Source organism: Ochotona princeps, chromosome 20 (assembly GCF_030435755.1).
Source record: "Ochotona princeps isolate mOchPri1 chromosome 20, mOchPri1.hap1, whole genome shotgun sequence".
Classification (NCBI taxonomy): domain Eukaryota; kingdom Metazoa; phylum Chordata; class Mammalia; order Lagomorpha; family Ochotonidae; genus Ochotona; species Ochotona princeps.
In genome coordinates this window covers 9,364,952-9,386,926 of record NC_080851.1, presented here as the reverse complement: position 1 = coordinate 9,386,926, position 21,975 = coordinate 9,364,952, and the positions used below count along the sequence as shown (strand labels likewise).

General features: G+C 40.6%; 1 protein-coding gene and 1 long non-coding RNA gene across 3 annotated transcripts in view; one reads left to right on the top strand and one right to left on the bottom strand.

The window, feature by feature from the left end:
- Window positions 1-1,982: 1,982 nt before the first annotated feature.
- Window positions 1,983-17,913, top strand: LRRD1 (leucine rich repeats and death domain containing 1). Of its 2 annotated transcripts, none has more exons than XM_058678248.1 (5): window positions 1,983-2,106; window positions 9,683-9,837; window positions 12,769-12,967; window positions 15,682-15,843; window positions 17,677-17,913. In XM_058678248.1, exons 1-5 carry the CDS (start codon window positions 2,061-2,063, stop codon window positions 17,688-17,690), a joined length of 576 nt encoding a protein of 191 aa, XP_058534231.1. In that variant the 5' UTR covers window positions 1,983-2,060; the 3' UTR covers window positions 17,691-17,913. The 2 variants fall into 2 exon arrangements, with proteins under 2 accessions (XP_058534231.1, XP_004582574.2); XM_004582517.3 differs by lacking the exon at window positions 1,983-2,106 and adding an exon at window positions 17,010-17,127 and having other exon boundaries at window positions 7,854-9,837.
- LOC131482791 (uncharacterized) overlaps window positions 8,178-21,975 on the bottom strand; it is a 26,522-nt gene continuing 12,724 nt past the window's right edge. Inside the window, exon 3 of the long non-coding RNA XR_009247286.1 lies at window positions 8,178-8,308. This is a non-coding gene — a long non-coding RNA (uncharacterized LOC131482791). The remainder of the gene's footprint in view (window positions 8,309-21,975) is intronic.

The window sequence follows — 21,975 nt, the reverse complement described above, 5'->3', positions numbered from 1 at the left end:
TAAATCCTCAGCTTGCATCTGCTGGGATCCCACATAGGTGCTGGTTTGTATCCCAGTCGCTCCACTTCCCCTCCATTTCCCTGCTTGTGGCCTGGGAAAGCAGTAAAGGATGCCCCAGAGTCTTGGGACCCTTGCATGTATGTGGGAGACCTGGAAGAAGCTGCTGGCTCCTGGCTTCAGATAAGCTCAGCTCCAGCCACTATAGCCACTTGGGGAGTGCATCAGCAGATGGAAGATCTCTCTGTATCTCCTTCTCTCTCTGTATACCTGCCTTTCCAATAAAGAATAAAATACGTTTTAAAATGTGTCTTAAATGTATACAATAAAACATCAAAAAGAAAGAAGAGTCAGGATTTGGAGCAACTGGAACTTCTGCTGCTCTGAGGAGTGCAAAAGCACAACCACTGTGGAACAGAGTGCTAGTTTCTTATAAGTTAGACACACTTACCTATACGGACTCCAACATGCTGCTCGTGGTATTTATCCAGGAAACCAAAGGCCATGTAAAAACATGCAAATCATGTGCAAATATTGAGTTTCCATAATGAAATACAATTATTCATAACTGCCCCAAACTGGAGACAGCCCAAGTGTCCGTCAATGGGTAAATAAATAAAATCAGGTATATTAATATACTGGAATACTATTCAGCAATAAAAAGGAATAAACTACTGAGTAATATGGATGAAGTTCAAAGTGCTAACTGAAAGAAGGCAGACTCAAAGTCACATTACCACAGCTTTCCATTGAGATGAAATCCTGGAAAAGGTGAAGTGGTGGGGTCAGCAAGCAGGCAGTGGCTGCTGGAAGTCACAGGTAGAATGAGAGGCTGTGAACATCAAAGTGGCAGGAACGGCACAGTGAAGGAATTCTGGGAATGCACAAAGGAAGATAATTTGATTTCGTCAAAATTCACAGAAATGATGATTGCAGACAATTTTAATGAAATTGAATTTTTTAATTCTAAAAATAATCAGAACTTGCTGTAAAAGTTGGATATTTTCTGCAAATACATAAAGATTCAAAAGGAATATAATAGCCAAATTCAATTGGTAAGTAGTCAAATAAAATTAAGAGAAACCCTATACTTGGAAATGGAGACAGCTTTCAAAAACAATGAAACAAATCTCACAAGAATGCAAAAACAATCTTTTACATCAGTTAAAATTACATGAAATAAAAACTGTGTTAATAGAAAAATCAGCGGTTTTGCCGTAGGGGATATGTATGCCACGTGGCATCTGACACATCTTCCCGGTTTTATTTTTACCGCAGCTGGTGTGCAGATGCACACGCACTAATACCACTTGTTCTGGTGAATCCTGGCTGAGGTAGACTGGAGCCAAGTCCATGTTTCCCAGGAAGACCCAGTCAACCCCAGAGCTTTGTCCTCCTCTACTGGCCCTACACTCCCTCCCTAGTTTTCCCCTATCCTCTCCATAACCCGAAAGGCAGGCAGGCATGCCTCCCACACGCCACCTCTGGGGGTCCTGAGATGCCCCTGAAACGCGCCCAGCCGACACGTGGCCATGCTCCTGCCAGTCCACAGGCGGTCGCCTTCCCACGTTCGTGGTCCGGGAGCCCGGAGGCCCCTGCCCCGCTGCAGTTCCATCACCAACCCTCCTGCCCGCCTCGCCGACGGCTCAGCTGCAATCATGCCTGGAAACTCAGCTGGGGCCCCAGCCGTGAGCGCAGGCTCATGCCGGCAAGGCTGCGGCAGCAAGTCCAGGCCGGCCCCTCAGCTGTCCCAGTGTGACCGATGGCCAGCTCATAAACGCACTGCGGGCGCGGCAGCCCGAGGACCTGAACCCTGCCAGCCTGTAGACCAGAGCCCAGGGACCTGGGACGGCGTCGTCCCTGCCATCTCCACACTCCACCGAGCTCGCCCCCTGCCGGTTCTGGACGGCGCCGCAGCGGCCCCAGCTGAGGCTTGGTGCCCCTGCCAGCCAAGGTCAGGTGCGCCCCTTCCTCCCGGATGCCCTGCACTGCCAGAGCTTTGTCCCTGGCTGCCCCAGCCTCTGTGGAATGGCCTTTTCCCCACTATAGGAAACTATTTGTTGATGAACTGCGCAGTAGGAAGTCTCGTGGCTCCCTCGAGCTCACAAGGTACCTAGAGTCCTTCATTTGCACTAATAGTACTAATAGTTGCCTTAGCGAGTTAAGATGTGATATTTTAAGTGAGACTCACACAGTACTATTTGGGAATGTTATGTAGCCAGAGTGTAAAGTAATCCCATTTGAATGGTTAAAAAATTGGTGACACATTCTTCAGTGGCGCAATTTGCAGCCTGCAAGTATCTGGCTCAGCTGGCCTCAGGTTCCGGGTCGGGCACGCAGCCCAACCTGAACAGCACACCTAGTGTCAGACCCAGGGTGTGCTCTGCTACTGCACCGGATACAACCGGATACAGCATCTAGGTGGCAAGCCATCAGGATCACAGCCGCGTGTGTGTCAGGCTGAGCAAAGCCTGAGCTCTGAAGCCAAGGGCACAGGGCCAGCTGCAGAATGAAGAGCTCAGCCTGCACTCCAGCACCCTACAGCATGACTGCTGGCCATTCGGGAGCCTTAGTTCTGTGTTTTTCTTTATTTTCTTTGTTTCGAAAAGCCACTTTTTAAAAACAGAATTATTTATTTGAAAGGCAGCGTTACAGAGAAAGAATGAGCGACAGAAATCTGGCATCTACTGGTTCACTCTCCAAATAGTCACAATGGCTGGAGCTGAGCTGTTTGAAGCTACGAGCCAGGTCTCACAGGAGGGCGGCAGAGGCCTGACACTTGAACCATCCTCTTCTTCTGCTTCTTCCTCTTTTTTTCTTTAAGATTTGTTTTCTTTGGAAAGGCAAATTTACAGAAAGAAGCAGAGACAAAAATCTTCCATCTGCTGGATCACTCTCCAGGTGACCGCTTTGGTTCGAAGCCTGAAGCTTCTTCCAGGTCTCCCACATAGTTGCAGGGCCTAAGGATCTGTGCTATCTGTTACTCCTATTATCACGGTGCCAGCCCTTTTAACTTTCTATTATTAAAGTTCAGCCATGAATTTCTAGAACAAATGAAATTTATTCATTAAATATTATCGTTTCTATTCATGGCTTTATAGTATTTAGAATAGTTTTCTACTGTTTAGAATTTCTGTATGGTTTATTTGCAAGGCAGAGTTACAAAGGGGATGGAAGTAGTCAGAGAAAGAGCAATCTTCCATCCACTGATTAACTTCCCGATGACCGTAGTGGCCACCGCTGGACCAAGCCTAAGCCAGGTGTCCCATGTGGGTGCAGGGCCCGAAGCACTTGAATCATCTTCTGTCGCTCTTCTAGGAGCATCAGCAGAGTTGGATCAGAAGTGGAGCAGCTGGAACTAGTACAAGTGCTCTTGTGGGATGCTGGCATCACAGGCAGTAGCTTAATCTACTGTATCACAACACCAGCCCCTGTATGTGTATTTGTAAGTAAAACTGATCTGCAATTTTCTTTTTCATACTCTCATTAGTTACAGATACCAAGGTTAGAAGCGAGCTCTATAAAAGCAAATTGGAGAGGGCCCAGCACGATAACCTAGTGGCTAAAGTCCTTGCTTTGCAATGCACTAAGATTCCAGAAGGGTGCCAGTTTGTGTCCTGGCTCATGTTCCAGCTGCTCCACTTCCCTTCTAGCTCCCTGCTTGTGGCCTGGGAAAACAGTCAAGGACAGCCCAAAGCCTTGGGGCTCTGCACCTGCATAGGAGACCTGAAAGAATCTCCTGGCTCCCGGCCTCAGATCAGCTCACCTCCAAACATTGCAGCCACTTGGGAAGTGAACCAGTGTATGGAAGATCTTTCTCTCTCCTTCTTTCTGTAAATCTGACTTTCCAATAAAAATAAACCCTTAAAAAAAGGAAAAGCAAACTGGAGAATGTGCCCTCTTTTTCTATTATCTGGGAGAATTTGTGAACCACTGCAATCATTATAGTTTAATACAAGGGGTCTTCAGATCATATAGCACATTAAGCCTTTCCCCTTTATGGCTTCCCATGTTTTCTGAGATCTGTCATTCCTTTATATCTTCTTTCTCAATTAAAAAAAATCTTTTTTCAGCAATTTAACATAATTTTCCAAAGTTACTTATGATCAACACATGCACTCAACAAACTATCCTTAACCAGAAACTGTATATAAAATTAGGTTGTTATGAATATATTGGGGAGATTTTTTAGTTTACTTTAACTTTAGTGAGCCAACCAGAAATATAGATTTTACCTAAAAGCAAAAGTTGACTTGAAAAAAATTTAATTATTCTAAGTAACTTGCTTTAAGAATAAATAAAAACTCAAGCGAGAATCAAGATGGCAGAATAGGTTAAGGACATGTTTAAACAGATGTAGAAACATTAGCCAGTGTGAAGCAGAAGGGTACATTCCAGGAAATAGGAGAAGACAGAATGACAGCAGGAGGGCACCTGGAGACTGGCAGACACGCGAAAGCAGCATATACAATGGTTGGTATTGCAGTGACCGATACCCCAGTATCATTCAGTGAGCAGAGATCTGACCTACACCAGTGGCCGGAACTCCACCAGCCATTAGGTAGGAAGAGATGTTCACCAGGAGCTCAGGTGGTGAACCTAGAGAAAAAACTGCACATCCTGCTTGTCTGTTTTCACCAGGAGCAGAGGCAGAGTGGCAGGTCCCAGATGGGTGGCGCAGGAACAGGGTGGATTTCACAGGCAACTCCACCTCCTAGAGCCAAATCGGGCACCATTTTGTATAGAGAGGCAAAGGGTATAGGACAGTACTGCGCATACACTGAGCTGGGAATGAACTCATTTCTGGCTCAGTGAACTGCAACAAAGTGTTATCCTACAGGTTTTGCCCAAGATAGGTCCGGTTAGCCCTCAGACCTGATGGTCTGCAGATCAAGAACTCTAGTAGTGGCATATCAGGTGCTATTTTGTACAGCATGGCAAAAACTTTTACGACTGCAGGGACAACAGTGAGCTGTGTATGCATTGAGCCCAGCGAGAAGTCACTGAGCTCAGTGCACTGCACTTGTTGCACAGGGAAAATAATACCAACTATGGCATTGTACGGGTCAAAATAGGTCTGTGTGGCTAAAGCCAATAGGTTCTGGCAAGATCAGCACCATCAGCAACCTAGCTATATAGGACACCTGGTGTCTCCCTAATCCTGGGAACCAGTTGAACCAGAAGTGGGAGAAAGTTTGTACAGACAATGGTGCAGCCTCAGCACGGAATCACAGGAGATGGAGAGTGGTGACCCAGGAGCTGGGGCTACGGAGACCATGGTGGAAATCTACCATAAGAACCCAGACCTAGAACTTGCTGGAGGGAGTGGTACAAGTGACTGCAAACAAAAAAACCATGTACCAACCACAATAAGTAAAATCAAATTGTAGACCTTGGGTGACACCACTTAGAAACATGCCTCAAGGAGAAAATCTGTTAACCAGAAGTACAATGGCCAAGAGCAAAAGAAGAGACAAAGGTACAATGAATATGACTAAAGATTCCCCTGCAAAGGAGCAATACCCTTTGCAAACCTCAGAGCTAACTGAAAAATACATTGAGAAAATAAGGGATACAGAATTCAAAACACTTGTTATAAAGGTTCTTATCAACAAGAAGCACTTAACACAGGAGTTTAAGGAATATGTCACACAGGAAATGGGTCAAATGAAAGCTGATAAAGCAGAAATTAAGAATACAGTGGAGCAAGTTAAAAGTACAGTGGAGAGTCTCCAAAATAGAATGAATGATGCAGAAGAAAGAATCTCAGAATTGGAAGATGTTTCTTGTCACCAGGGGGAAACAAAGAAAAAGCTGGAAGCAGAGCTCTGTCAACCTAAAAAAAAGTATTCAAGAATTGAAAGACACTATTAAAAGGCTAACTACAAGAGTTGTGGGAGTCCCAGAAGGTGCAGAAAGAGATATTGGGTTTAAAAATGTATTTAATGAAATAATAAGGGAAAATTTTCCCTAATATAGAGAAAGAATTGAGAAACAATATCCAGGAGGGGCACAGTACTCCCAACAAGATTGACCGAAAGTGATCTTCACCATGACACATGATAATCAAGCTCTCTTCAATTGAACATAAGGAAAAGATCCTTAAATGTGCATGTGAAAAAAATCAATTGACACATAAAGGAATGCACATAAAATTCACAGGAGATTTCTTACAGGAAATTTTACAAGCCAGAAGAGAATGGAGTGACATATTCCAGACTCTGAAATTGTTAGCCCATAATACCGTACCCAGGAAAGCTTTCCTTTGTCTTTGAAAATGAAATAAAATTCTTTCACAGTAAAGAAAAGTTAAAAGAATATGCCTCTTCCAAACCTGCCATACAAATGATACTCAAAGATGTTCTCTTGACAGAAAAGGAATAGTGCCCACTAAAACCAAAGGCAAATGCAAAGAACATCCCAGTAAAATAACAACCCATTCATATTAATGCTGAATGTAAATTGCTTAAACTTATTGACCAATTGTCATAGATTAGTAGACTGGATTAAAAAAAACAAAACCCATCTATTTGTTGCCTACAGGAGACATATCTCACCAAAAAGGATCAGTGGAAACTATATCTCATGGATTTTGACTTTTTAAAAATTTTCATCTCTTCAAAAACACTTTCTTGTTAAATTCTTCACCGATCATAAAGTAGTATGATTTTCTTCAAGAAGGTTCTTGATTTTATTTTTCATTTCTTCAGTGACACATTAATTATTCAGTAGAATGTTATTTAACTTCGTGACTTGTAAATTTGAATTTTTCTTCCTGTTGTTGATTTTGTATTGTGACTTTTCATTTAAGGGGATATATAGTAACTGTGTAAAGGAGACTGTCATGTCCAGATGTGAGGATACAATGCAGTATGCATCTCTACTTCCAATTCAATGAGGAACTCCCAATGAAACTGTTACCTGTATCTTTACAATAGGATACTGGACACTATGCCACTGTCCATACCTACAATGATGGACTTACAACTGTTTATGAAGAACTATACTATACTGATAATATAGGGGAACTCAGTTGGTGAGGACGGGGAGGAAGGGCTTGGAGAGGGATAAAGGGAAATCCCAGGGCCTATGGAACTATATCATAAAATTATAATAATAATTTTTAAAAACTAAAATTAAAGAAAGAAAAAACTTTGACAGAATAAATAAATGAATAAATAAATAAAATTAGTAAGGTCAGTGAATAGTGGAATGAGCCAAGAGTCTTGGAAGCTGTAAGATCCCTTAATAATTGTAACAAGTTGCTGCTAATAAATGCTGCATTGGGCCTGGAGCAGTAGCATAGTAGCTAAAGTCCTCACTTTGCACAAACCGGGATCCCATATGGGCACTGCTTCTATTCCCAGCAGCCCTGCCTCCCATCCAGCTCCCTGCTTGTGGCCTGGGAAAGCAGTAAAGGATGGCCCAAAGCCTTGAGATTCTGCTCCTGCATGGGAGACTTAGAAGAAGCTCCTGGCTCCTGGCTTCGGCTTGGCACAGCTCTAGGCTTGGCACAGCTCTAGCCGTTGCGGACACTGGGGGAGTGAATCATCAGATGGAAGATCTTCCTCTCTGTCTCTCCTCCTCTCTATCTGAATTTACAGTAAAATTAAATAAAACTTAAAAAAAATGCTGGATTCTTACATTCTCATTACAAGAAAAAAAAGAATAAATCAAAAGTTGCTTAGTAAATCTTGATGTAAAATACCATTAAATTATTGCATCTCCATGTCTTTTTAATATTGTTTTTATATTTATTAAAATTTTCATTATAAATAAAACCACTTCTTTCCAATTCAATTGCAGTACTAACAACTATTGCATCTCTTCTTTTAATATTAACATTTATTTTGTAGGTTCCAAGGCAGAAAACCATGAAAAGTGAGATCAAGGTCAGATCTTGAATTGGCGCAAAACATCTCAGGAAATCCAATGTCTGAGGACGCAGCTACTTCAGAAGAGCTGGAGGACAGCTCCACTCGGTCCAGGAGAGGGTCCAGATCAGAGTCCCTGGAAGAGCCTGCGCTTACTGAAGAAACATCAAGCTTGTTGAATGATGCCTCGAGTCTGAGTCATGAACCAGATCCTGGGAAGGATACACTTGAGTCAACATCTTTCCCTAGCAGCAAGCCTCAGGAACCGGCAGACCACAGGACAGGGCATCAGGTGTCTGACACCAGCCCTGGAGATGATACCCCCTGGTCAGTAACAGAAATGTCACCAAGCTGGTCATCATCAACAAGTGCAGACTCTCAGCTCTCCACTGCCGTCCCACCTTGTGAAGTAGCTAGAGAAACTGGTTCACAAATCCCTGGGGAAAATCAGGAAGGCCTTGACTTAGAGTTTGATAACTTTACAGTTAATCTTGAGGCAAAGGGTCTGCAAGAATTCCCTAAGGACATTTTAAAAATCAAGTATGTAAAATATCTATATTTAGATAAGAATCAAATTAGAACTTGTCAAGGGCCAGACTCCGGTGATCTGCGAGGTGTTGAAATTCTATCTTTGCAAGAAAATGGATTGTCATCGCTTCCGTCTGAAATTCACTTACTTCACAATTTAAGGATATTAAACGTCAGTCACAACCAGATATCACATATACCTAAGGAAATATCACAGCTTGGAAATATTAGGCAACTCTTGTTCAATAATAATCACATCGAGACTTTTCCTTCTGACCTAGAAAGTCTTGCAAACTTGGAAATACTAGAATTTGGTAGAAATAAGATGAGACAAATATCAGACACTGTGTGTAATCTGAAGAACTTGAAGATTCTTAATCTGGAGTGTAATCAGTTAACAATATTCCCTAAATCTCTTTGCTTCCTTCCAAACTTAATTTCACTAAATCTTGCTGGAAACCTGATAGACAGTTTACCAAAAGAAATCAGGGAGCTTAAACAGTTAGAAAAACTTTTTTTGGATCACAATAAACTTACCTTTTTGGCAGTGCAAATTTTTCAGTTAATCAAAATAAAGGAACTCCAATTGGCTGACAATAAACTGGAACTTATTTCACCCAAAATTGAGAATTTCAAGGAACTTAGGATTCTGATACTTGATAAGAATTTATTGAAGAGTATACCAGAGAAAATTTCTTCCTGTGGAATGCTGGAATACCTTAGTCTTAGTGACAACAGATTAAATGAACTTCCTAAGAGCATCTATAAGCTTAAAAATTTAAGAAAACTCCATGTAAACAAAAATAATATTGTGAAAATAGCTGAAGATATCTCACATCTTAGTAACATGTGCAGTCTGGAATTTTCAGGAAATATAATTACAGATGTTCCCATTGAAGTAAAAAACTGCAAAAAAATAACTAGAGTTGAACTGGATTATAATAAAATAATGTATTTTCCGGTAGGGTTGTGTGCTTTAGAGTCTCTTTATTATTTGAGTTTTAATGGAAATTATATTTCTGAAGTACCTGTGGATATATCTTTCAGTAGACGACTGCTTCATTTAGCACTTAATCAAAACAAACTCCATGTATTTTCTGAGCATTTATGTTCTCTTATTCATCTTAGATACTTAGATCTTGGTAGAAACCAAATAAGGAAAATTTCACCATCTATATACAGGATGGTATCACTCCAGGTACTTATTTTATACTCAAACAAGTTTGAAACTTTTCCAATAGAATTGTGTACTTTGGAAAATTTGCAAGTACTTGATTTTTCAGAAAACCAATTACAGAAAGTCCCTTCTGAGATTTGTAATTTAAAAGGAATCCAGAAACTCAATCTCTCCAGCAATCAGTTCATGCATTTTCCTATTGAACTATGTCAACTTCAGTCCCTGGAAGAGCTGACTATAAGTCAGACAAAAGGAAGAAAGGTAAGAGACTGCTATTTGGGAGATGTGGAAGGATGGAGGGATTGGATGGGGATCAGAATCTCAGCCCTGGCATGTGCTTTAACTTGAGGGAGTTATCTTCCATCCACTGGTTCACTCCCTGAACAGCCACAACTGGCCGGGGCTGGACCAAGTCAGAGCCAGGAGTCTGGAACTCCATCTAGCTCTCGAACCTGGGTCGACGGAGCTCACGCAATTGGGTCATCTTCTGCAGCTTACCGAGGTGCATTAGTGGGAGCAAGATAGGAAGTGCAAGAGCTAAGACTCTAACCAGAACCCATGAGGGATGACAGCCTGCAGACAACTTTAGCCTACCGTGCCTTAGCACCCACCCCTGTAAGAATTCTCGTATTTTCATTTAACACAAACATTTCTCTTTGATACACTATAATGTGTCATTAGTTGTGAATCTATAAAATTTGTACTACAAATCATGTTATTAAGTATTTAGAATTTTTCTTTATAATAAGATTAGGATGAGTTTCTTTATAAATACTTGCCTAGTCTTTATCATGTTTGTCTATTTCCTGAAGAAATTTTCCAGAAGAATTGCTAGATCAACAACAGTAAGCATTTTAACGTGTTCACACTTCTTTTTTCTCAAAGAGTCAATTTCATGGAAGTACTTTCTGAAAATTAAAACTGATTTATGTTAAGCTCTCAGTAAACTAATGAAATGAACCACAGCTGTTATGTAGCAATATCTGTCATTTTAATGTTAATTTTATTAACCTAAAGTAATATTTCCCAAAGTGTGTTTCTTTAAAACTCTGATCTCATGAGCTTTAACTTTAAAATAAAAATGCTACGTTTTAAGAGTAGGGGACTGTTCCTGGGGATAAATGACTTGGAGAAGACTTAAGTTGTCTTAATCACCAACAGTGTCAGTATAAAGCTCTGACACATATGAAATAAGGAAACCAGTTTGTCTCTTATTTCAAATTCCATGCAGTTTATTTATCCCTGTAAGTATAACATCTGCCATATAATACATTTCAAGAAAGGCTGCAAGAGAACACTTAATCAAGTTGATGGGATGATTAATGATACAAATTGTGTTTTAAAAAAATCTTTTCAGGAGTGGATGAGGTTAGCTTCCCATATGAGCTCTGGTTCGAGTCTCAGCTGTTCCACTTCAAGTTCTAGCTTCCTTCTTACATCCCTGGGAAGGCAATGAAAGACAGCCAGAGTACTTGGGTGCTTGCTACCCATGAGGAAAACTCAGTTGTTGTTCTAGACTCCTGGTCCAATCTTGGCCATGTGGCCATATGGCCGAATGGGGAGTGAACCAACAGATGGAGGATCTTTCTGTCTCTCCTTCTCTCTGGTAACATGCCCTTTCAAATAAAAATTATTTTTTTTAGAAAGTTGCTTTTGTGCTAAAGAGGCACATTTTAGTTCTGCAATTGTCAGTTAATTCCTTAAACTCCTGTTACTTTCTACTCCTTAATCTTAACTGTGGGCATCTCCAATATCATATACTTGATTTTCTCATTTCTGATACTGCCTTTGTGTCTCCCACCATACCTGCTATCACAAATGATTTGCCAGGTTGCATAATGCAAGATTATTTTGCCCAAGTATCCTACTCTCATAGTCTCCAGTTGTGCCTGGAGAATCGTCTGTCCTATTCTTTCTATATTCTCAAAAGCAATTTGTTTTTTCTTTCTAGTGTTAACTCCATTCAAAACTTCATTTTTGTTTGTGATGCCAACTTTATTCAAATCTACAAATTATGAAATTATGTTTTTTTTTCCTTTTCTGTCATTGATGCCAACCCAAAGCCAGGAGCCAGGAACTTCCTCCAGGTCTCCCACACAGGTGCGGGGTCCCAAGGCTTTGAGCCGTCCTCTACTGTTTTCCCAGGCCACAAGGAGGGAGCTAGATGGGAGGTGGAGGGTTGCTGGGATTAGAACCGGCAGCCATATGGGATCCCGGGGCGTTCAAGGTGAGGACTTTAGCTGCTAGGCTACTGTGCTGGGCCTTATTTTGCAACACATTTTAGGAATTATTTGAGGCCACATTAAAACTTTGGTGTTTACCTCTATTTTTTTAAAAAGGATTTACATATTTTTATTGGAAAAGCACATCATATTTATGAAGAGACAGAGAGACATACAGATCTTCCCTTTTTTTATTTTCATCTATTTGCAAGGGAGAGTCTCACACACACACACTTGCAGGTTGAAGTGGGGAGATCTACCATTTACTGGTTTATTCTTCAAATGCCCATGCCCATAATGGCTGGGGCTGGGTCAGGAATTCCATCAGGGATTCCCACATGAGCGGCAGGGTTCTAAGCCATTAACTCATCACCTCTTGTCTTCCAGAAGGCATTAGCAAGAAGATAGGTGGAGAAGTGGAGAAGCTGGGACTGAACCCAGAGGATTCATATGTCCCAAGCAGCTTAACCCACCGATGTCAGCCCCAACTCTAGCATGCAATATTTACTTACAAGGCATTATGCTTGAGAACACAAACACTAAAAAGCTTTAAACATGCTTAAAAAGTCACTTAAAATCCAAGAAAAACACACAGAGTCCAAAAAGGAAAAATGATAATAAGAGCAGGAACAGTGAGGATAACAGAAGTAGTGTAGAGTAATTGGTTACAATTTCAAGGAGAAACCAGAGCAGTCAGCTTTAGGGAGGCAAGGAAAGAACAGGAGGCAAGGAAACTGAATGTTAAGAGAGTGAGAGAAGAGAGTTAGCCAGCCACAGGGTGGAATTCTAGCACGGGTCAGATTGGGAGGTATTTGGATATGCAACACAGTACCGTGTGTGTTATAGCTAGGAGAGGAAGTCCTGCCTTTCTAAGCTAGGTAACAAATAGAATTCCCTCCTGTGCAATTTTTGAAAACTAATTATTCATACAAATATTTATGTATTCATAAAAGTTTAATTTTTGTTACAGTTAACAAGAATCCCTGATGAGCTCCCTAATATGACTCAGCTTCTAAAACTTGATATCTCAAATAATGCGATCAAAGAGATTCCAAACAATATGGGGGGATTGAGAAGTTTGGTTAGCTTATATGCACAAAATAATCGAATAAGCTACCTTCCACCATCGTTTCTATCTTTGAATAATCTCCAGCAACTAAACCTGAGTGGTGAGTGTCACGATCAGTAAGTATAAGCCATGGTTTGAGTATTAGTGTCTGGTTGCAAATTTTGCTGATAAAATACAACATAGCAAACAGTGGACATTTTCAGTGTCCACTTAGGGGAAATGACTATCCCAGGTACAAAAAAAAAAAAAAAAAAAAAAAAAAAAGAAAGAAAGAAAAAAAGAATGAAAGGAAAGTGTAAGATCCAGCTCCAGCACTGAACAAGGTGATAACCCAGGGGGGAAGAAAGCATCCTTTTTTGTCTTCCCTGCCTCCTCCTGGCCATCGCTCTGCAGCACCTGCACAGCCCCAGGTCAGTCCCCTCAGATGCCCCACGGGACTGTACCACTTTATGCACAGCCTCTGACCAAGGAAAGCACGAGAATGAAGGTGACAGAAAAGCTGGCACTCACTCACTTTCAAGATACCACTAAACATTTCCTGAAGTACACTTATTAGCTTTTTACTCAGTAATTCCTGTTATGACCTATTTCAAGCTTAGACACCATAGAACCAGTGTACCTATGCCAAGATACAGGTTACAAATATTTTGTGATGCCCAATTGAGACATTTTTATTGCTAAGAGATAATGGAGGTGAAGATTTAAAATAATTTCTCCCTAAGCTAGAAGTAGCTACTACACTGACATTGGTATATATCTTTTTTGCCTATATTTTTTTCTCTCTGTAAAAAGGCTGTATTATTTTTAATGTTTAAATTTTAATTCAATTGTATCATATTGTAAAATTATTCCGTAACTTTGTTTGCATTTGTTATACTTCTAACATATATATTTTGAAAGTGTATATATGCATAGGCCAATTTTAGAAGTACAATTTCCTTAGTATTTGTACCAGCTAACCCCCGAACAGCTGAGGTTAAGGAATTGTATCTTTCAGTTGCAAACAGCATTTATAGCCAGAATTTATTACATGTAGACAACCTTTAGACTAAAAAAAAAAAAAAAGCTCATTTGTTGGACTATGGTATTCCTAATAGAAGGGTAAGCCAGAACTTAGATATAAGGCAGCTGCTATTTGTCTTGTGAACCCCTGGAGCCCCAGTAACTTGGCTGTGCAGTGTACATTCTTCGGCATGTGTGTACCCAGTTTTCCCAGTACTGTTTGTTGAAGACATCATCATTTCCTGTGGAGTAGTCTCAGCCCCATGTTGAAGTTCATTTGGCTACAAAAGCACGAAGGGCTTGACTGCCCTGTTTTGTTACTATGTATGTGTGTGTGTGTGTGTTTTTATGGCAGTTACGTGCTGCTTTAGAGACTGTGGCTTTGTAATGCCTTAAAGACAGGAAATGTGAATCTTCCACTTTTTCTCTCAACATTATTTTCATTGTCTGAGGGTCTTTGTACTTTGTGAATTATAGGATTTTTTGTAGTTGTTATTTCTTTTTAAAAAAAAAGGTGGGGGGTCGCTTTGGATTTTAATGGGGATTGCACTGAATCTGTAGATTGCTTTGGGTAGTTTGGACATATTGACCACAGCAAGGTTTCCAGTACGTGAGTATAGGATGTGTTTCAGTTACCTAAGTCTTTATTTTTTTCCAAGAATTGTTTCAATTCATAGTTCTTCACCTTCTTGATTAAGTTTATTCCTAAGTATTTTTGCTTTTGATTATAACTGAGACTGTTTTAATTTTAAAAAGTGTATTTTTATGTATTTGAAAGATACAGAGGCAGAGAAATCTGTCATCCATAGGTTCACTCATCAAATGTCCCCGGGGAGTACTATGTATGTGTGTTTCTGCCAAAAAATAAATAAAATGTATAGATACAAACATACAAGATTTATAATCTTAGGAAAAATCAGATACAGCAATGGAAATTACAATCCATAAATAAATATGATTGTTAAAAATGAGAAATTTTTGTTTCTTCAAAAGCTTTAAGAGAATGGAAATGCAGACTAGAAGAAAATATTTGCTTAATACATTAAAAAAAACTCTAAAAATAAAATTCAGAAATCAAGAACTCAAACTTCCTTTTCACTGTAGCCTGGTATTGGTAAGGAGTGGATGCTATTTTTTTTTTTTTAATCCTCCATCTGGCTATTGCTAACATCCTTCACAGGTCATACAAAATTAACTTTAAAAATAGCCTGTTGGGGCCCAGCGGCAAGGCCTAGCGGCTAAAGTCCTCGCCTTGAAAGCCCCGGGATCCCATATGGGCGCCGGTTCTAATCCCGGCAGCTCCACTTCCTGCTTGTGGCCTGGGAAAGCAGTTGAGGACGGCCCAATGCATTGGGACCCGGCACCCGCTTGGGAGACCCGGAAGAGGTTCCAGGTTCCTGGCTTTGGATCGGCGCGCACCGGCCCGTTGCGGCTCACTTGGGGAGTGAATCATTGGACGGAAGATCTTCCTCTCTGTCTCTCCTCCTCTGTGTATATCTGGCTGTAATAAAATGAATAAATCTTTAAAAAAAATAGCCTGTTACAGATTTAATGAATTTCAAGTCCCAAGGCAGTGGTTACATTGGCGGGGCCAGAACAATAGCTTTTGATGACCTTAGATGGTCCTGGGGGATGAATTGCTCCAGTCCATCAAGGTATCAGTGAGCACTTGGTACTTGCCAGCATGGTGAAGGTGCTCTAGAACTTTGCCAACAACACATAATAGATACTTCATAAACGGGCAATGTTCTTTGTCTCCATAGTATTCTTTGAGTAAGATGTAATTCAATTACAATATTTTTTTTCTATTAGGAAATAATCTGACAGCTCTACCTGCTGCTATCTGCAATCTTTCTTCACTGAAGGAGATCAATTTTGATGATAACCCTTTGCTGAGACCTCCAATGGAAATCTGTAAAGGAAAGCAGCTGCACACCATTGCATGCTATCTTCAGAGGGCAGATGAGAGAGATGGTACGTGCTGCCTGATGGACTATCTTACAAGTGATTTTCTAGGTGTTAACTAAGAAAGCTTGCTTTAATTTGAGACATTCAATCTGAAGGAGACATTAAAATACTTATCTCTCCTTTCCTGAAGGTTAGGAACTTATCTTGAGGTTGAACCGTGTGTGTGTGGGGGGGGGGTGTAGATTTATTTATTTGCAAGGAGAATTACAGTATGAGAGTGCATGCACAAGAGCATGTATGTTGAGTAAAGGAAAGAGAGAAAGTCTTCCATTCATTCCCCAGCGGCAGCAATGGTCGGGTCAACTGGGGCCAGGTCAGGCCAGGCCAGGCCAAAGCTAGGAGCCCAGACTCCATGAGGGAATCCTGCATGGATGACAGGGCCCCCATCAACTGAGCCATTTTCTACTGCCTTGCCATGCATTTTATAAGAAGTTAGATGTCGCTGCTCCAGCCTGAACCACTGAAAACAGGCAAATCTAAGTGAAGGGCTGGGCCTTGATCCCCTTCAATAGGTTTGTCTTCCTGGTCACAGCCAGACTCAGAGAATCTGTCCCTGGGTTTCCTCCTTTGTTCTGATCTGCTTGCCAGATGCAGATGTTCTGAAAGACCTGCCTGGACTGGCAGGAAGTCCATAAACCCTCTACGCTGATGTTCGTTTGGGGCCCACTCTGTCTGAAATCTTGGGACAATCCTCATCTCTCTACCCTTGAGCTCTCCATTGTGTATCTCCTGTTTTGGAGAGCAGGTGCATTTTCTTGCAATGGACTCCCATTGAATCAGATGGAGGCTTGTGTATTGAGCCTCATGAAGGAAGTGTTATCCGCCCTTCCTTCCCTGTGCCTGGGTTGCCAGACATTGAGCCTGTTCCTAAGACGGTGAACGGCAGAGACAGAGTGACAAGTTTTGAAATAATTAAGGAAGAGGTTTGGAAATCTCTTTGAGTTTGCATATAGTAACCTTTTAAACATATTACTAAGCTGTAGGATTTTTCAGATTTTAGAAGAAATGGGACAGAACTAACACTTCAGTTTATATTTTAGATTTGCATTGTCATGTTCAAATTTACTTCACATACACATTTGATAGAGGTGAGAAAACTAGACATATTAACTCAAAACAGAGTATCTTTCTCCAAAGTGACGGATTCAATTTTCTTTTACATTGAAATATAGAAAAAATTTTAGAGAAGACATTCAAGATAGTTGCCAACAACATCACTGCAACGAATTTTCTGTTTTTGTGTCAAAAAATGAACCTGCCAATCTCAGAAATTGATATCTCTCACAAGAGGTGGGTATGAATGACAACATTTGGTGCAAATTCATTCTGCTGTTCTGATCTTCATAATATGGAAATTATAGTCTTTAATGTTCATATTATCATAAATCCTAATTTTCTGTAGCAGACTCACTTGTGATCTCTGTGGGGAGACAGAGCCGGGGCTCTGAGAGCACCAGCTGCATGGCCCAGGGCCTAGGGTGATCCTTTAGCTTCTCTGTGCCTTCATTCCTCACTGGTAAAATGGATATCTTACCTAAGAGAGATGCCCTGAGGGTCGAAGGAGATCAAACCATAGAACTGTAGAACAGTAGTGTAATATATTAGCTTACAGTAAATAATCCAAGATTACTGTTTGGACGCCTTGCACACTGAACGGAAGCAAAATTGTGGGCTCATGTGCCAACCTTTTTTGTAGCCTCTCTTCACCAATTACTTTCAGGTTCACCTCAATGTGGCAAATTGGTTTGAAAAACCTAGATACATAATATTTAAGTAGTTAAATAAAATGATGGCCTAAACTGATGATGAATAAAATTAGTATTTTAATTTTTCTTTCAGCACTGTGTCATTAAATGAGAGAGTCTACCAGGCGCTTGTTAAATGGAAAATGGAAAGTAACAACTCATCACTAACAGCTGCTGCTTTAAAAGGCCAACTAGTTCGGGCACTAACTATGATAGGGGCATATGATATTATGGACAAAATAACAGCGCTAAACCTTTTCACACGGGCAATTAAATTCTAACTAGCTGATCCACAATAAAAACTGAACACTGATACACATATATTTTTGAACCAGTACTTTATCGTACACAAGAGCTGCAGTCACATCTTTATGCATTCCTAGAGGATGATGACAGTTTGTGACTACGACATACCCAGTTTTGCATTGGAATGACAACCCAAGTTTTAAAGTAATTGCATTAAAAGTTTCTACTGGGATGGCGAATTTGTTGTAGTGGTTACACCTTTATCCTCTTGGAGATCACTTTTTAAAAAAGATTTTTTTTTAGATGAGTGAGATCACATAATAATTTGCTTGTTTGGATTATTTTACTTAACAATGATCTCTGGTTCCATCCATGTTGTTGCAGATGACAGAATTTCCTAATTTTCTATGGCTCAGCAGTACTTCACCGTATGTGTACACTGCGTTTTCTTTATCCATTCAATAGTGGATGGACATCTTAGGTTGTGTCCTGTCGTGGCTATTGCAGATAGTACTGGAAGAAACCTGTGAGTGAAGGTCTGTTTGAATAGTTGGTTTCATTTCTCTCAGATGGTACACTCTGCAGTGAGGTTGTTAGATATGTGCTAATTCTATTTTTAGTATTTTTTTTAGGAACTCCATATTGTTTTCCATGATAGTTGCATAATTTATATAATTCCTTCCTTTTATTCTGCTGATATGATGTATAATGTATATTGATTTGCATATACCAAACTATTCTTGCATTTTTGGGATGAATTCCCCTGGTGAATACTCATGTATTTAGACACCTCCCAAAGTTTTTCTCATTACTGATTTGTAGTTAAAATACATTGTGGTCAGAAACAATGGTTGATACAATTTCCATTTTGTGTTGAGGGGCCAGTGCTGTGGTGTAGATGGATAAAGTCACTGCATTTAGTGCTAGATCATATGGGTGCAAATTTGAGTCCTGGCCGTTCCACTTCTGAGTGAGTTGTCTGCTAATGTGCTTGGGAAAGCATCAGAGAACGAATCAGTTCGTTGGATCCCTGAACCCTTATGGGAGATCAGGTAGATGCTTCCAGCTCCTGGCTTCTGATCAGCTCAGCCCTGGCCATTGCAGCCATTTGAGGAGTGAACCAGCACATTAAAGCTCTCTCTCTCTTTCTCTCCTTTTCTCTCTCCCCTCTCCTGTAGCACTGCCTTTAAAGTAAATATGTTTTTTAAAACTTTGTTGAAACTTGTTTTATGATCTACCATAGATCTTAGAGAATGCTCCGTGTGTTGAGATGAATGTATATTCTGCAGCTAGTGGGTGGATATTCTGTAGATGTCTGTTAGATCCACTTGTTCAAATCCATTTTAACTCTGCTGTCTGTCAATTTTCTATCTGGATGACCTCATTTCTGCAAATGGAGTGTTATATAGTCCCTATTGAACTGTATCTAAGACTTAGACTCCATCTAAGTCTGTTAATATTTGCTCTCTATATATTGTTGCATATATATTTATAATTGTTTGTTCTTGCTGAATCGAGACCTTTGTCATTATATAATGACCGAATCTGTCCCTTTTTGCCAGTTTTGTTTTAAAATAGATTGTTTCTAGGAGGAGGGATATTTAGGCATATAGCAGTGCCTGGGGTCAATAACCATGATTGGATCTCATCTCGTTCCTTGCTAATACAGACACAGAGAGGCAGTAGTAATGGATCAAGTAATTGAACCACTGAAATGGGAGATGTGGACTGAATTCGTGGTTTCTGGCTGTGTCCCAGCCCAGTCCTGGTACTGTAGTATCTGGAAAGAGCCAGTGGATAGAGTCTCTTTCTTTTTCTACACTTGATCTTAGCCAAAAGGCCAAGAAGTGATGCCTCTTTTTCTACCTTTACTTCATAATAATAAAGCTTTATTTGCAATAAATATGGCTACTCCTGCTTTATTTGGGCTTCTGTTCACACAGAATATTATATTCCACTGTCTTACTTTCAGTCTATATGTGTCCTTAGAGGCGAAGAGAATTTCTTGTAATCAATATACATATTTGGATCTTATTTTAAAGATTTTATTTATTTGAAAGGCGGAGTTACAGAGATCTTCCTTCTGCTGGTTCATTTCCCAAATGATGGCAAACACTCAGAGCTGGGCCAGGCGGAAGGCAGGAGCTAGAGCTCCGTTCAGGTCTCCCATGTGGATGATGAGGGCCGAGGCATTTGGGTCGTCATCTGCTGCAATCCCAGAAGTGAAGCAGCCAGGACACAAATTGGTGCTCATACGGGTTGCTGGCATCACAGACAGTGGCTTACCCCATTTTGCCATGATGCTAGCCCTGAGGCTTGTGTTCTTATCCATTCAGTGTACGACTTAATGGAAGTACTGGGATTCACTTACATTTAAAGTAATTATTGAAAGATTAGGTCTTGCTACTGCTATTTAATACTTTTCCAGTTTGTGGATTTTATTTTCTTTCTCCTTGTCACACAACTTTCCTCTTTGATTAGGTGACTTTCTCTAACACTGTGTTTTGATTCCTTGGTTACTAGCTTGGATACATCGGTATCTGTAGCACAGTGGGGCCTTCTCACCTGGCTGGCTGTTGCCCTCTGCAGTGAGTTGTCTGCTTTCTGGCACTATCTTCTTGCTAACATCTTTATTCCAGCGTGGAGAACCTCAGGTAGCCTCTCCTACGGGATGCTTCTGGTGGTGATGCATTCTCTCAGGGATTTTTTGGGGGGGAGTATCTTTTTCTCTCCCTCATATCTACAGAGGACTTTTCCTAGTTCCAGTGTTCTTGGCTGGCGGTTTCGTTCCTTCAGTACTGGGAAAGCCTCCTTCCTTTGCCCCCGACTGTGGTTTCTGCCAGGATGTCCCAAGTCAAGAGAGTTGTGCTTTTATGTGTTACATCTTTTCTCTTGCAGCTTTGAGATGCCTCTCTTTAACCTTGCAGAGTTTGATAACAGGTCTTGAGTAAGCCTGGTTGACTTCAAGTTGACTGCTGACCACTTACTTTCCTTGTATCTGAATATCTGTATCTTTCTCTAGGATTGGGAAGTTTTCGTTTTTATTTCTTTTTATCAATTTGAATACAATTTCTACCCCTTTGGCCTTCACAAGTCCTGCCTGGATCCCAGTCACTCAGATACTCGCTATTTCAATGATCTTTTGAAATTCCTCCCTAAATGTATTTTTCAAATATACTGTTTTTGTGCTCATTAAATCTTTGTTCTGTTTGATCAGAATGCTATTCTTTGATTGAAAAGTCTATATTTATTTTAGAGGTAGTTATGCAAGAGAACAAGTGAGAGAGAGTCACAGAGAGAGAAAATCTGCTCCGCCCACTGATGTGTTCAGCCTGGGATCAGTCAAGCTGAAATCAAAAGCTGGGAGCCAGGAACTCATTTTGGGGATCTCATATATAGGTGCCAAGAATTCAAGTATTTGGCCTATCAGATGCTGCCTCCAAGGATGTGTCTTTCTAAGCTAAAATGAAACTATTTTCTTCCTATTCGTCTAGAATTTGAAAACTATCACTGAGTATTTTGTATTCATGACAATATTTTTATTTGCAGAAGTTCATAAAGTACAAAAGAATTTTCATATGACAACGTTATATTACCAATGTCATATTTTATATGTAGGTAGAATCAGATGTGATCATGCGGTTTTAAAAACTACGATTGTGGAGGCAGACAGTTAACACAGGGCTGAAGTTGCCACTTGGAATCCCACATCACAATGCCTTGTTCAAGTTCCGGCTGCTCTGCTTCGTGTCATGCTTCCTGCTAATCCGCACCCTGGGAGGCAGCAGATGATCCCTCTAGCTCTTAAATCCCTGCTGCCCATAGGGAGACCACAATGGACATCTAGGCTCTTGGCTTTGGCCTAGCCTAGTCTTAGCTGCTGCAGGCATTTGTAGAGTAAAGCAGTGGATGGAAGATCTCTTTGCCTTTCAAATCAATGAAAATAAATACTAGATGATTGAAAAAAAACCTAAGGTTAATTTTGTAATCCCAACAAACCCCTTGGGAAAAGATAAGCCTGGTATCTGTATTTAAGGGTTACCTGGCCTGTGGAAAGAAGGCTAGGGAACTCAGAAACCTCTTGAGGACAAAAAGAATTTATTTTTCAGTTATTGCAGGTAAAGTCTGCTGCTAAATCTTGGGGTTG

What these genes read in the sequence shown, in the direction of transcription:
- LRRD1 (XM_004582517.3), top strand. Translation starts at nt 7,930, where the DNA reads ATGTCTGAGGACGCAGCTACTTCAGAAGAGCTGGAGGACAGCTCCACT. An exon ending in GTCAGACAAAAGGAAGAAAG is followed by an intron (nt 9,838 to 12,768) that starts GTAAGAGACTGC and finishes TTTTTGTTACAG; the next exon opens with TTAACAAGAATCCCTGATGA. An exon ending in GAGGGCAGATGAGAGAGATG is followed by an intron (nt 15,844 to 17,009) that starts GTACGTGCTGCC and finishes ATTGAAATATAG; the next exon opens with AAAAAATTTTAGAGAAGACA.